The following is a 14,642-nucleotide window of genomic DNA, read 5'->3' as shown; positions in this document are numbered from 1 at the left end:
TGCGAGTGCTAAATTAAAATTTGTACAGGAATAGAAAGAGAAATAGCATTGTAACGTTTTTACACAAACTGCCAAGGTTCACAGCATATTGAAGTTTGTACTTCCATTTTCAACCAACAGAGTTCACTACAGTATAAAACAGAGTACCTACAACACAACATATTTGTATTGAAACATTGCAGTGGGAAATAAAATATCGCATGCAACGTTCTTCCACTTAGCTATTCATGTATTAGTATTTAAATTACCATCATAGACAGTGTTGCCAATTTAGCAACTTTGTTGCCAAATCTGGCGACATTTAATTATTTTTCGGCGACAATTTCCTTCAACTTTTCCATTGGTTAAATAGGAAGTTAGCGACTTTTCCAGCACTCTCTAGCGACAAAAATAAATATTTCTGCATTAATAATGACGAATCTAGCTACTTTTGAACTATTGTTTGGAGAATACATGTACGCTTCAGTTGGCAACATTGATCACAAATAAAGAGTTGTCAGTTTTTCTATTCCACTGTCTCCAATTGTGGAGCTTGACGTAGCCAAAATATCGTCATATCATAAATGCATTAAAAAGCGAGCCTTCGCGAAATTTTCGGGTCATTAAGTACGAGTATATTCTTCACACCTCATTTCCGGGTCGTTAAGTACGAGTATATTCTTCACATTTCATTTCCGGGTCGTTAAGTACGAGTATATTCTTCACATCTCATTTCCGGGTCGTTAAGTACGAGTATATTCTTCACACCTCATTTCCGGGTCGTTAAGTACGAATATATTCTTCACATTTCATTTCCGGGTCGTTAAGTACGAGTATATTCTTCACATCTCATTTCCAGGTCGTTAAGTACCAGTATATTCTTCACATCTCATTTCCAGGTCGTTAAGTATGAGCATATTCTTCACCTCTCATTTCCAGGTCGTTACGTACGAGTATATTCTTCACATCTCATTTTCAGGTCGTTAAGTACCGAGTATATTCTTCACATCTCATTTCCGGGTCGTTAAATACCAGTATATTCTTCACATCTCATTTTCAAGTCGTTAAGTACGACTGTATTCTTCACATCTCATGTCCAGGCCGTTAAATACGAGTATATTCTTCACATCTCATTTCCGGGTCGTTAAATACCAGTATATTCTTCACATCTCATTTCCAGGTCGTTAAATACGAGTATATTCTTCACATCTCATTTCCGGGTCGTTAAATACGAGTATATTCTTCACATCTCATTTTCAGGTCGTTAAGTACCGAGTATATTCTTCACATCTCATTTCCGGGTCGTTAAATACCAGTATATTCTTCACATCTCATTTTCAAGTCGTTAAGTACGACTGTATTCTTCACATCTCATGTCCAGGTCGTTAAATACGAGTATATTCTTCATATCTCATTTCCGGGTCGTTAAATACCAGTATATTCTTCACATCTCATTTCCAGGTCGTTAAATACGAGTATATTCTTCACATCTCATTTTCGGGTCGTTAAATACCAGTATATTCTTCACATCTCATTTCCGGGTCGTTAAATACCAGTATATTCTTCACATCTCATTTCCAGGTCGTTAAGTACCGGTTATATTCTTCACATCTCATTTCCGGGTCGTTAAATACCAGTATATTCTTCACATCTCATTTTCAGGTCGTTAAGTACGACTATATTTTTCACATCTCATTTCCAGGTCGTTAAGTACCGGTTATATTCTTCACATCTCGTTTCCGGGTCGTTAAATACCAGCATATTCTTCACATCTCATTTCCAGGTCGTTAAGTACGAGTATATTCTTCACATCTCATCGTCTCTGAATAACTTCTCGAAGGTTTAAGTAGAATGTTAACGTTGGGTAAGTATAATGGATAGATCACATTGTTATGTATAAGTCGTCTGTATTTAAAAATGCATTGGACAAAACATTCGCCCTAGAGTTTATACTAAGTTTTTTCATTCCCAAATATCATGTTAATTTTAAAATGTAGGGCCCGAACTGTAGTCTTGCTTTATTGCTACCGGTATGATTTATGTGTAATTATTACATGGCATCTGAAGCAGAATCTCTAATATGATATTTTTGGGTTTCTGCCCATTTTTCCCCAGTAGGTCGGAGTAGTGGAGGGCCCCCAAATCAGCAGCAGGATCCCCATCGCTCTCCTCCAGATCTGGAAGATGGCTCTTCCGAGGGTCCAGGTGACCAGCACGGGGGTCGTGGTGGCAGAGGTCACCTCGATCACGTGACGCAGTTGCAGGGTTCTGCCGCACAGATGTCGTCTCAAGCAGCAACAGCGACTGTGGACCACAGTCAGGTAAGAATGGTAAGATACAAGATTCAGTACGCTCATGCACTCGTTATGATCAGGGTCCCTAAAATGTAGGCGTAAATACTTGCGGTTAGTAATATAATTTATATGTGATTGCATTCTGAAATCGGCTTTCAGATCATGTAACATATATTAACACCGACAGAAAGAAATAAGTAACGAAAATGGGGAAGGAGGTTTCATTTTACAATGAAATTACGATAAAACATAAAACGCTGTTATTATATAGTACGCCAAGCCAGATGCTCGGGCACTAGAAACAAGTGAGAATACTAGGGCCGGTTAATGAAAGCTAAAATTACTATTTCACTAACGACAAATTAGTAAATAAATAAAAGTCATTCCCGTTGCATAAATCTGTATTGGTAAATTTGTCACATGTCGCAATGACTAATATATAATTACTTTCAGTTTCATTTGTTTACCTAACGAATCATTGAATAAAAATTTGTCATTTTTAAATGTTTAGAATCGCGAGCACGTTTTTTACAAAATAATCTGTGCTTGGTAAATTCTTAAAAGTACCAGAGTTCGTATTGCGGCCTAAAGCAAGGAGATGCACTATCACCTTTACTTTTTAACTTCGCTCTAGAATACGCCATTAGGAAAGTTCAGGATAACACAGAGGGTTTGGAAATGAACGGGTTACATGAGCTGCTTGTCTATGCGGATGACGTGAATATGTTAGGAGAAAATCCACAAACGATTAAGGAAATCGCGGGAATTTTACTTGAAGCAAGTAAAGAGATAGGTTTGGAAGTAAATTCCAAAAAGACAAAGTATATGATATGACTCGTGACCAGAATATTCTACGAAATGGAAATATAAAAATTGGAGATTTATCCTTCGAAGAGGTGGAAAAATTCAAATCTCTTGGAGCAACAGTAACAAATATAAATGACACTCGGGAGGAAATTAAACGCAGAATAAATATGGGAAATGCCTGTTATTATTCGGTTGAGAAGCTTTTGTCATCTAGTCTGCTGTTAAAAAATCTGAAAGTTAGAATTTATAAAACAGTTATATTACCGGTTGTTCTGTACGGTTGTGAAACTTGGACTTTCACTTTGATAGAGGAACAGAGATTAAGGGTGTTTGAGAATAAGGTTCTTAGGTAAATATTTGGGACTAAAAGGGATGAAGTTACAGGAGAATGGAGAAAGTTACATAACGCAGAACTGCACGCATTGTATTCTTTACCTGACATCAGGAACATTAAATCCAGACGTTTGAGATGCGCAGGGCATGTAGCACGTATGGGCGAATCCAGAAATGCATATAGAGTGTTATTTGGGAGGCCGGAGGGAATAAGATCTTTGGGGAGCCGAGACGTAGATGGGAGGATAATATTAAAATTGATTTGAGGGAGGTGGGATATGATAGTAGAGACTGGATTAATCTTGCTCAGGATAGGGACCGATGGCGGGCTTATGTGAGGGCGGCAATGAACCTCCGGGTTCGTTAAAAGCCAGTAAGTAAGTATTATTATTATTGACGTTTTCATTGTGAATGGGCCTTAATCCTTAAATTGGCAAAAACCAAATACCTTACTATAATAATACCGGACAGCTGTATACTAGCAGCATTGGCGTGAGTGCGAAATATCGCGGACCTGACATCTAGCGGAGAGGGATGGAATTACGTCCACATATACAAATATTAACATAGCGAGATTCGGACTATTGTTTAAAACGTGAGTTACTAATGTGGGATTATATATGAAACACCTAACAAATGTTGAATAATATTTCATGTAAAATTATTATCTTATATCAAAGCCGCATATTATGAGAAATATAGAATTACTTTCAGTAATTAATTGTTACATATTTTTTCTTTGGTTTACCGAGACCATATCAATCTGATATTAGGAATGAATTTACAGTAATGTTTTATATACGCATTGCTGACAACTGCAAAGATAAAATTGATAGTAATCTGATGCTTGTAATAATTAGTAAATGCATGTGGTCAACAATAAAACTTAATTTGATAAAACCTTAAAATCCAACTTCTATTCATTTATTAGGCCTAAATAAAAAAAACTAATTTGTATTTTTCTATCAACACAAAGACGAAGGAATTAGTCCTACTAAAGAATGTTGTTGACTCACGTTTTATGAACTGTCGGAAATCGAAAGTATGATTTGGAGCAATTTGTAATGCTGCAATTGTCACAATTATAAACAGCACATATTATACACCCTGACAGTTTAACACAGCACTAATTAATAAAACTATTAACTAGCCCAGCAACAATATACATTGCAGTTGATTATAGCTTGTTTCGCGAGTATCTCCACACCGGCAGGTAGGTAGCAGCACCAGCGTCGTTCGCACGCAAAACTGCTAGCTGTCCGGTATTATTATAGTAAGGTATTTGGCAAAACTTCATTTCTCACACTAGTTTATTAAACCTGGTCGGACTGTAAAGAAAACAACTATCGCAATGTCCATATTTTTTTTATGTTATACAATATTATAATATTGTGCAATATTAATTTTCCTACTTTTTTTTTTCTTGTATTGTTCTATTAAAATTATAGCATACGAGTATAGCCTATCAACCTGTTGTATCCTATAGGATACTTTGTGAATTTAAGGGTTAAGCATTCATCGCCATTCCAGTTGACGGGCGGCATCAGTATCCGGGCTCTGAAGAAGATGACGTCCGTGGAGAAGGAAATGTCGGCGGTATCGAGGCGAGGGCAGAAGCGGAAGCTGACGCAGGATGACGACAGCAGCTGCTGCAGCTCTGACGAGGACGACGACGAAGACGAGGACCCGGCGTCGGCCCGGGGCGGCAAGGGCCTGCTGCACCAGCAGACGCATCGCAGCGCGGTGCTGAGCCCGGCGTCGTCGTCGTGCCACTCCTCGACCACGTCGTCCTGCGTGCCGGCGGCGCCCCCCGGCATGGCGGCCTCGGCGGGGGGGCTCGTGATCGCGGCCGAGCCGAGCTGCGTGAGCCCCAAGCCGCACGAGGACAGCGACGGGGGCGGCGGCGGCGCGTCCGTCAAGGACCTGGAGCACGCCATGTCCAAGCACCTGCCGGCCGTCAGCCTGGGCAAGGGCGCCACGGCCACGCCGCCGCCGCTGCACCAGCCCACGGACTTCAGCACCGACGCCCTGCTGAAGCAGCAGCAGCAGCGCAGCACCATCCAGTGGATAGGGGCGCACCACCACCACCTGAACCACTTGAACCACCACCAGCAGTTGCAGCACTCCCAGGTACAGGGACATCATTTTATTTTTACTAACATTTTTAATATTAACTTGGCTATACCTTTAGAGAACCGGAAAAACCGTTTGCTACTCCCTTCCACAACTGGAGTTCGATGATACTGGCGTAAAACACAAACAAATCACTTTACTAGGTACAGGAGGGAAGAAAAGTACTTCATCAATTTACGTAAACTAGGAAATATCGCGATTTTGAATTCGATAATTTTCATTAGGTTTTTATTTAAACAAAATGCAGTACAGTATTAACAATAAGTGTTTTTACTCACGAACTGAGCTATCCATGCGGACGTATTCATTATGCAGTGTATATTATACTGTCTACAGCACATTAGCGTACAATATAGAGAATGAAGTTCAATTGAAAAATAATCATAATATGGATATTTAAACACATTTTTGAAAATGGTAGCCGTTCATTTCGATAGCCTGCAGGCTTCAGTTCTTTTGTGCATATTATCGCATATGGACTATTGCATCTAATTCCAATTACCAGTTTCGTCCTTCTTACTAGTAACTCATGTTGAAATAATTCTGTACCTACTCTATAAAAGAGTACCTTACGTACTGTAAATTCAATCTTCACTTCTGCCCGACCCGCACAGATAAAATTATTCAGACATGTTATCTAGCCTACTGCCCGTCCAAGTGGTTATGCCGCAGGATCGTAGAAAGGAGGGAAATCACGTGACAGTTAATTACTTAACGAGATCCTTTTATTTAAGTTATTTTAAACAGCTGTATAATATTACGTAAACGTCCAATTTTGTAACAGAAATTAATGTTTTCAGAAGAGCAAAGACAGGCCTGGTTTTACAGAGGGTCGTGCAGAAGCAGGTGGGGGAAATCGGGATGCGACGTAGGCAAACGGACAGTACCTTTGCGAAAATATGATTCAATATTAAAAGTTCTTTCGTCACTGGAAAACGCGAACATATTTCTGGAACGTACTATACTCAGTAACTCAGTGCTGTTTACTTTAAGCGGCCTTGATTCTGTCTGGAGAAACTCCATTAGTAGAAGGGGTGGGAGAGAAGTACATTCAAAAACTCAGGTACAATAAAAGTTGAAGTAAAAATAAAATGATGTCACTGTACATGCATAGTGAGCATTCTCCAGCCTTTCCTGTCTTCCGCCTTCCTCTTTTAGGGTGAAACATGTTGGAGTTAATCATCTCGCCGCTCCGAGTAATGCTTAATTTACAATGACGCGACATCGCAATATCGCGTCGCGGACTGGCGTTCACGATTCCGCGACTTGAATCGCTGGTTCGTGTGATTAGGAAACTTAAAACGAGACGATGCCTGCCTTCTCTATTTTTTGAGTAGAAGAAATCAACATATCATAACTATATGCGAATGACATCTTCGCAATTTGATGACCTCCTGCATATCATTGGCCCTGAAATACAAAAACGTCCAATGCGGGAGGCATCCAGCAGAGCGTCTAAGCGTAACTTTGAGGTTAGATTTCCCTTTAAGAACTTGGTTCTCTCCCTACGTTCTCTCTTTACGATTTTCGTATTGTAACTTTCACAATGTCCATTAGTTTTAGAAACAAGTCCTGTAATCTGAGATAAATTAAAAAAAAAAAGAAAACCTCATTAAGTGGAAGCTCTCTGAGGACAATTTCACGGAGGTGGAAGAAGGATATTGGAAAAAAGTAAATTTTCCGAATTCATGGGAGCCATGGATGGAAATATTTGTGTATTTCATGTACACAAACAGTAATATAAAGAGTGAACCGTAAATAATGTCATTAATTTCATATGGTTATTCTTTGAGATATTTTAAACAAACAAATAATATGATTATTGTTTTCTTTTTGCGTCCTTTTCGAGATAAAAACTGTTTTATGTGAAACATGTCTTACCGTCTTTTGGAAAAACCATTGATTTAATTACCAATATGTTCAGTAAATTTAAGAGAGCACTGTATTTTCATAATAAATACGCAGAAATTTGATCTAACAAATGTAAAGTTTTAAAATTCCTTTTCAGAACGAAAATTTACAATTGTTCAAATGAAATTTCTGCATATTTAAACGACAAAAACTATTTTTTTTATCATAATACACTGCTCTCTTAAATTGACTAAGCATATTGGGAATTAAGTTAATTCAATAGCTTTCCCAAAATACGCCATGAAATGTTTCACATCAAATAATTTTTTTCTCGAAAATGAAGCAAAAACGAGCAAGATTATATTAAACTTTTTTTCTTTGAAATATCCCAAAGAATAACCTCCAGAAATTAATGACATTATTCACGGTTCATTCTGCAGCCTATAATTCAGGGTATCCTTTAACCAATTCTATCAACATCTCATTTCAAAAAGTATTCAATTTTGTTGCAGACGACGCCGTCATAAACAAAACACATAAGCATTCCGGTAACGTCGCGCGGTAAAAGTTAACTCAATTTCAACTTTAGTCGCGTCGCAATCTCCGTCGTGACGTCATGGAAATCTGATTTCCTATTGGGCCATAATTTATATAATGTAGCGTCGCGTGTGTCGCGTCGTTGTAAACGATGCCTCTGGAGCAGTTCCGGATTTAGGTCTAGGCAACCTAGGTAGGTTCCCAGGGCGGCATTTTCTCTCTCTCTCTCTCTCTCCCTCTCTCTCTCTCTCTCTCTCTCTCTTATTTTTTTACAGTGAAATTTGTTTTTAAAATACTTGTTGGTAAATCTTTTGTGAAGTTTGTTCTTGAACGCCTTGTGAAAGTCGGATATTGTCTTGTTATCGCATTGTCGCGGTAGCGGCGAGAGTAAAAGGAAAGTATGCAGCTGCATAGTTGATTTCCTGGCAGCAGCTCATGTTACTGCTTATGTAACACCCGAAGTATTTGAAGCTGTTCCACTGCCTCATTTGGAATTCGCAAGTTTACCTTCTTTATTTTTCTTCCTATGACCATGGTCTTCGTTTTGTTTGTATTTATCTTCACACTATAATGTTCACAGCTGTCATTTAGCTCCAGTAGCATATCCCTTAGTATCACGTCCTATTCTACCAACGCCATATCAGCAAATTTTATGCTTGTTATTCTAAAAATAAATTAGTAAGTATTTATTTATTGTTAATTTTATGCCTATATTACTTATTTGTTGGATTTTTCAGTATAAACAACCGATCTGTTGCATTTAAATATTATTCAGTATTCACCATAGAGATTAGAGAAATATTATTCACATTTCACTGTTCTTGGATATTTCATCTGTATATTTATCGTGTGATAAAATCACCGATAAAAGTCACAGATATTTATATGTTACAGTCACAGTTTTCACAAGTATTATATGGAACTCACCTCACCGGCCCTGTGAAGAATGCAAAAGGAATGCATCAACTATTACTCACTCCAAAGCTACTTGTAAACCACGCTCCTATTCGCCAGCTTACGAACTGATAACGCCTACAGTACAAGCTTCATAAAACAGTAACGAATAACTATACATGTATTAACCACTGCGGTAGCTGAATGGTCAGACCAGCGAATAGGGATTATAAAGAATCGACACTGAGCGAATTTTCCTGTGTTTTGTTTCTCTGTGCGCCAGCGTTTAGTTCCACTTTCAAGCGCTAGAGGTTAGTGTAATCGAGCATACGCTAAGATAATAATTGAGAACAGAGTTGAGACACAGGATCCAAACATCGCCTACCTTATTGCATAATCCAGTAACGCTTTGCGTCAAATAAATTCAAGTTAACAGCTTTTCCTTATTTCTCAGTGACAAACTAGTTGTAATAATAATAGTTTATATTTCAGATATAATAAATTACGGTATATTACAAAATAATATGACACATTATAAAATTACGTATCGAATTCGTTTAATATTTGTATATAATATAATATAGGTATATGGTTTCACTTCTCGTAAGAGTTTTGTTTTTCCATTTTCAGCGCTATCAAATCATTACATAAGTTATTTTAATTGTTGTTGGGGTCAACGTCTCAACTCTCATTATAAAGGAACTCTAGAGTCTAGACATTACAGTTAATGACGGATTTATTATTTTATGGATCCAATTTATTTTATTTGAGTACATAATGTACCTAGATGTATTAATTATGTGTTATATTTCCGCTGTGTCGACTGCTATACTAAAAGCCAGGTTATGAACCGACTAAACCGGAAGGAACGTTCTGTTGCTCTCTTTCTGAGCTCTGTTGCCACATAGTGGCGCGAGATTCAAAGCGTGTTCAGCTTTGTCACCGATATGTTTAAAATAACTACTGTATATAGTTCTCGATAACACTATCCACAATATTTGTAATTAAAATTACTGTTTTTAAGAAAGCACGAGCTAATGACGCTGGTACGAAATGCGATTCGTAATGCACGTGGTACTGCAAATGAACTGGCTACACTGTCTCCGTGATTCCGTTGCCAGATTTTCGTTAGCAGACGACATTTTCACGCGAGGTCCAATGAAAAGCTCCGTTCTCGTTCGCCCCTCCATCCCCCACACTCAACGTGTCATCACTGCACAGGCTGCCCCTCTAACCCGCACTTTCCTCTCGCCCATCCAACTACTTCCTGTTTCGTCGGTTCATAACCTGGTTTTTAGTATAGCTGGTGTGATGTCAGCGCCAACTCTAGGGAGAAAGCAGAATCTCACGCTTTAGCTGGCTTGAAGGTCATTGAAATCAGTCCTGCTACATCAAAGGTACCGACGCGAAGTGTCCATTCTTTATAATCCCTATTCGCTGGTCAGACCGTTAGTCTGTCAACATCTCTTATCACTACATCCTCACTTATACCTTTCCATTTGATGTTCCCCTCCCTCACTGAACTTGAAAATATCGCTTAAGCTCATTTCTACTCATAGGGGTCGTCGGCACCGCTACCGGCATCGGCTCTCCTCAGACAGCTGTACGCCAACAGGGAGAGCGTCATCCGGGCCAACGTACACGCGGCGGCATCAGGGCGTGGAGGAGGCGCGACGTCGTACTACGCCGGCGACGTGAACCAGGTGGGGCCCCTACCTACGCCCCCCGGCAGCGAGGGCTCGTCAACGTACGGGGACCACCAGTTCGTGTTGTCGCACAACCAGAAGTCCGGTGCCGGAGTGGTAAATGGAGGCGCCGACGCCTTCAGCAGTCTCGTGTCGTCCTACTCGACGACGGGCGGGTACTCCGTGGACTACCACTCCGCCATGACGCCCCCCTCCTCCGTTTCCCCCCGCGACAAGCACCAGCAACAGCTCCACACAGGAGGTGCTTTCGATAGCCCTGTGTACTCGGATGTGTTGAGGCATCAGTACCTGGGAGGCGGTGGTGGTGGTGGGGGTGGCGGGGGCGGAACTGACGGGGCACCCGCGCAGCCCCTGCCCCTTAAGCCCCAAGTGTACTCGGCGGTGCACCCCAGCGCCCTGGATGCTGCCGCCGCGTATGCCGCTACCACATCCTTGGACCAGCCACAGTTTTACCACCATTCTGCAGCAGGGGCGGGCTTCCACCTATACCACCCCGCTGCCAACAAGACAGTGACGGCCACCGCTACTGTATACCCCGAGGCCCTCAAAAACTCGGGCAATTGGTACTCCACTGCGTCGTAGTAGGAAAGGCAGTTGCAGAATCAGTGAACTGTTTGAATTTTACACTTCAGCCAGGAGTAGTAATTTTTTTTACACTGCCCCCCCCCTCCTAACACAAGAAAGAAAAGTGAACACCGAGTGTTGACAAATGACGATGAAGAACTTGCAGGTGTGCATTTACTGTAACAACTGCCTAAGGTTTGTAGGAAGGATCTCTCTCTCAAATCTCGACTCCCATTGCAGTTTAGCTTGAATAGGCAGATACCTAATATTGTACTTAATTTTAATTTTAAATAAATAAACCAATACTGGACGTTCTCGCCCATTAAAGAGAATAATGGACAATTAAATATTGTCAGCTTTAGTGTACTAAATGTCTTTAAGACTAGACATTTCATTTGTTGAAAGAAGTTGACTAAAAATTTAAAATTTAGAAGCATATTAGTGTCATTTTGTTGTTCTTGAAGTGCATATCCATTCCATCGAACCTATATTAAAATGAAAATGGCTGCCTAACACAGCAAACAAGGATCGTCAGGACTACTTTTATATATTCCATTAAGATGATATGCACAAGGAATATTTTTAGAATTAAAAAAAACTCCTTGCATGTTCAACCAAAATACCCGTGCTTGGAGTAAAGCAGATGTTTTCGTCAGATTTTAGGATAATGAAACATGTTCTGTGATGGGCTGTTGAAATGTACAGTATAAAAACTGGTATTAGCAAATTTCAAGGTTCTTGGTGCTGTTTTAAAATAAACGTTTTATCAAAATTATTGTGGATGTGCAATGAGAAATCTGACAAGGAGGATCCTTGAAGACATTTGAAACAAATAAATCCATCGTTTTTAAATATGTGAAACAAAAACGTGCATGAGGAATGGCACATAGCTTTGAAGCTGTTCCAACTGTTAATTATTTGTGCGGTGCTCAAGACATCTATGATACATGTAGTAGTTACCTGAATTAGATGTCAAAAAGTTTGATCAAACATCTATAGAACAGTGACAAAACTTTCAGTTTTCAAGACTACAGGTTCAGAAGAGAGAGAACTCCAGAAATCTCCACAGCATGTATATAGAAGTACTTTCAACTGCATCAAACACAGGTAAAAGAAAACATTTAATAGACATGGAAGTATATGAATGGTTTATTCAATGGGCATTGTTTGCAGTACATGGATACTGTGACATAACTTGTATAAAGCAAAAAAAGCGATAGTATTATGCAATGTATAACTAAGAGTGTACATGTGAAATAATTATGGTTAATGTGATTTCAGATTATTTCACGATTTAAAAACTCACAGTGTCAAATACGCATTTCCTTTTTCTAAGACGTAAATCTTTCATTTTACATTTACCTTTCAGTAACTATGTAAAATTTAACATTTAAAAAATTAAGATACTGATTCCCAAAACAAATTATTTAAAATGATCTGTTATACAGATGCTTAATTATTTCTCTACAGTCAGCTACTAAGTTTTCTTTAATGAGGAAACAGCTGTTTTAAGTTATAATTTTAAATTATAGCATACTGAATTAAGTTTTATTGTTAAACAGTTTTCAAAGTAAATGAAGTACAGTACAAGGAATCAGTATGTAGAAAATTCTCAAACGGAGAATCTCAACTGATGGATGTAAAAATATTTCAGTTAAAAATGTATTAAATACAGTTATAAAGTTTTTTTAATACATAAAAAGAATGTACTTCAAGTCATCCCCCAACCCTAGGTCATAATTTTATATTTAGGTTCAATGTTGATTTGATTTTATTTGTACAGATAGTAATAATGATATTATACCAAAAGGTTAAAACTTTAATCACATTATTGTTTGAATGCTGGGACGTAAAGCCTAAATTGTTTTATAAAGACGTATGAAAGCAGTTAATAAGTTTACCACAAAATGTGATTTTTAAATACTTTCCTTTTTTTTTTTTCTAAAATATATTAATTTTATGTCTGATGATATGTTGATGTTGGCTCAGAGTATGAAGTGCAATAGAATGTTTCGTAGATTTCCACACCTATGTGTAGGTATGGTTTATTGTTCATACCCATAAGTTTATTGTTGCTCTGTTTGTAAACTATATTTAGCAGCTAATTCATACTTCATTTAAAAAAAAAAAAGATAAAAATTTGAATCCAGTTTTGAAATATCTTCATACTTCACTCCAATGATCCCATGACAAGATCACTTTATTACTTGAGGATCCATTCCATTAATCGGATAAATACAGGTTAAACACGTCAACCAATTTAAACATAGAAGAGATTGATGTAAAAGTATTTGAGGTATGCAATAATATGAACAGCCTGTTATTTCTGATTAATGGAAAGAGTCCTTGATGTGTTTGCATTACATAATTTCATGATGATTTGTTATTCTATTGATAATGAAGTAATTTTGTTAGTGGAAGATGTTGACAGTGCATCTTTCACATAATGTGTTCGTTATTGTTAGGTAATTTTCCGTTTGTTGGATAATAAATGCGCAAGTACAAGGCTAGAACTGGTAAAGAAAGTGTGCTAATATTTTGGTCAAATAATCCATACTTGATTAATTTTATTCGATCTCATATGTCTGCATCTTACCAAGATAAATTGGGTTTTATATCTCGAAAGCATTTTTAAAACATTCAGATACATTACAAGAGTCATTCAGAAATTATTACTCGTTTTAGAATTAAAAATTACCTAACTGATAAACCATTTTTTTTACATCTGCATATTTACCTTTGGATATGTTTCCATATATTCCATGAATTGTTTTTGGATTTTCTTGTCATACACCTCGCCTCCAGTCTACCTAGAAATGTTGTTCTGTTACCTAAATCTTTGACAACAAAGTACCGGTAATTAGTTTTCTTGCACTCCAATATTTATGAGGGATGGTATCGTGTAAAAATAGAGCTTTACATCTTTTGACACAGTTCAGAATCATTACTTCATTTGAATGGTACAGAATACAATATGGTTTGTTGTAAATTTCCATCCTGCAAAGGTGCCCTGTTGAGCAATCGTGGTATATCCACAGTCTGAACATAGATTTTCATGATTCTTGAGATATATTACTCCAGCATTAGTTACAATAGTCTTCCATTTCTTGTCTTTAGCAGTATTTCATTGTGTCACATTCACATAAATCGAAATTTACTTTTAAATATTTTTTTTTTTTTACAAAGCGAACGGAAAGACTGGTTATAATTATGTAGAATTTTGGTTTCCTTCTGCCGAGAAATCTGTTGCTTCACTACCCTTATACCATATTGAGAGAGGAACACTGTAAAGTAATAATTTTATTCATCCATCTTGAGTCTTACATACACTATTTTTAACACTTTATTACAGAAGATTGATAAATGGACAACTTAATAGTGTTATATATTTTTAAGCACGTGGGCTTACAGCTGTTTTGGTATATACACCATCGTCAGAGCCTACTGGATCATAGCGTCATCTCAATATCGCTGCCTGTTGTAGGGGTGTGTTTGTGTGTTGTAATGTGGAGTCAAATAGTGAGTGTGTTCTGAAATTGATCTG

At 38.1% G+C, this 14,642-nt stretch overlaps 1 protein-coding gene across 5 annotated transcripts in view; it reads left to right on the top strand.

Annotated features, from left to right (window-relative positions):
• The window catches only part of trh (PAS domain-containing protein trachealess), a 309,891-nt gene extending 296,243 nt beyond the window's left edge, over positions 1-13,648 (top strand). For 2 of the 5 annotated variants that reach the window (XM_069829497.1, XM_069829502.1), the window contains exons 11-13: positions 2,095-2,309; positions 4,944-5,543; positions 10,388-13,648. In XM_069829497.1, coding sequence (XP_069685598.1) covers positions 2,095-2,309; positions 4,944-5,543; positions 10,388-11,116 — 1,544 coding nt within the window. In that variant the 3' untranslated portion in view covers positions 11,117-13,648. The remainder of the gene's footprint in view (positions 1-2,094; positions 2,310-4,943; positions 5,544-10,387) is intronic. The other 3 variants (XM_069829499.1, XM_069829498.1, XM_069829500.1) reach the window with 3 other exon arrangements.
• Positions 13,649-14,642: the final 994 nt, after the last annotated feature.

The sequence above is a fragment of the Periplaneta americana genome, chromosome 6 (assembly GCF_040183065.1).
Source record: "Periplaneta americana isolate PAMFEO1 chromosome 6, P.americana_PAMFEO1_priV1, whole genome shotgun sequence".
In the NCBI taxonomy this organism is placed as follows: Eukaryota; Metazoa; Arthropoda; class Insecta; order Blattodea; family Blattidae; genus Periplaneta; species Periplaneta americana.
The sequence above is the reverse complement of the archived record's forward strand: the minus strand, read 5'-3'. Positions and strand labels throughout refer to the sequence as shown.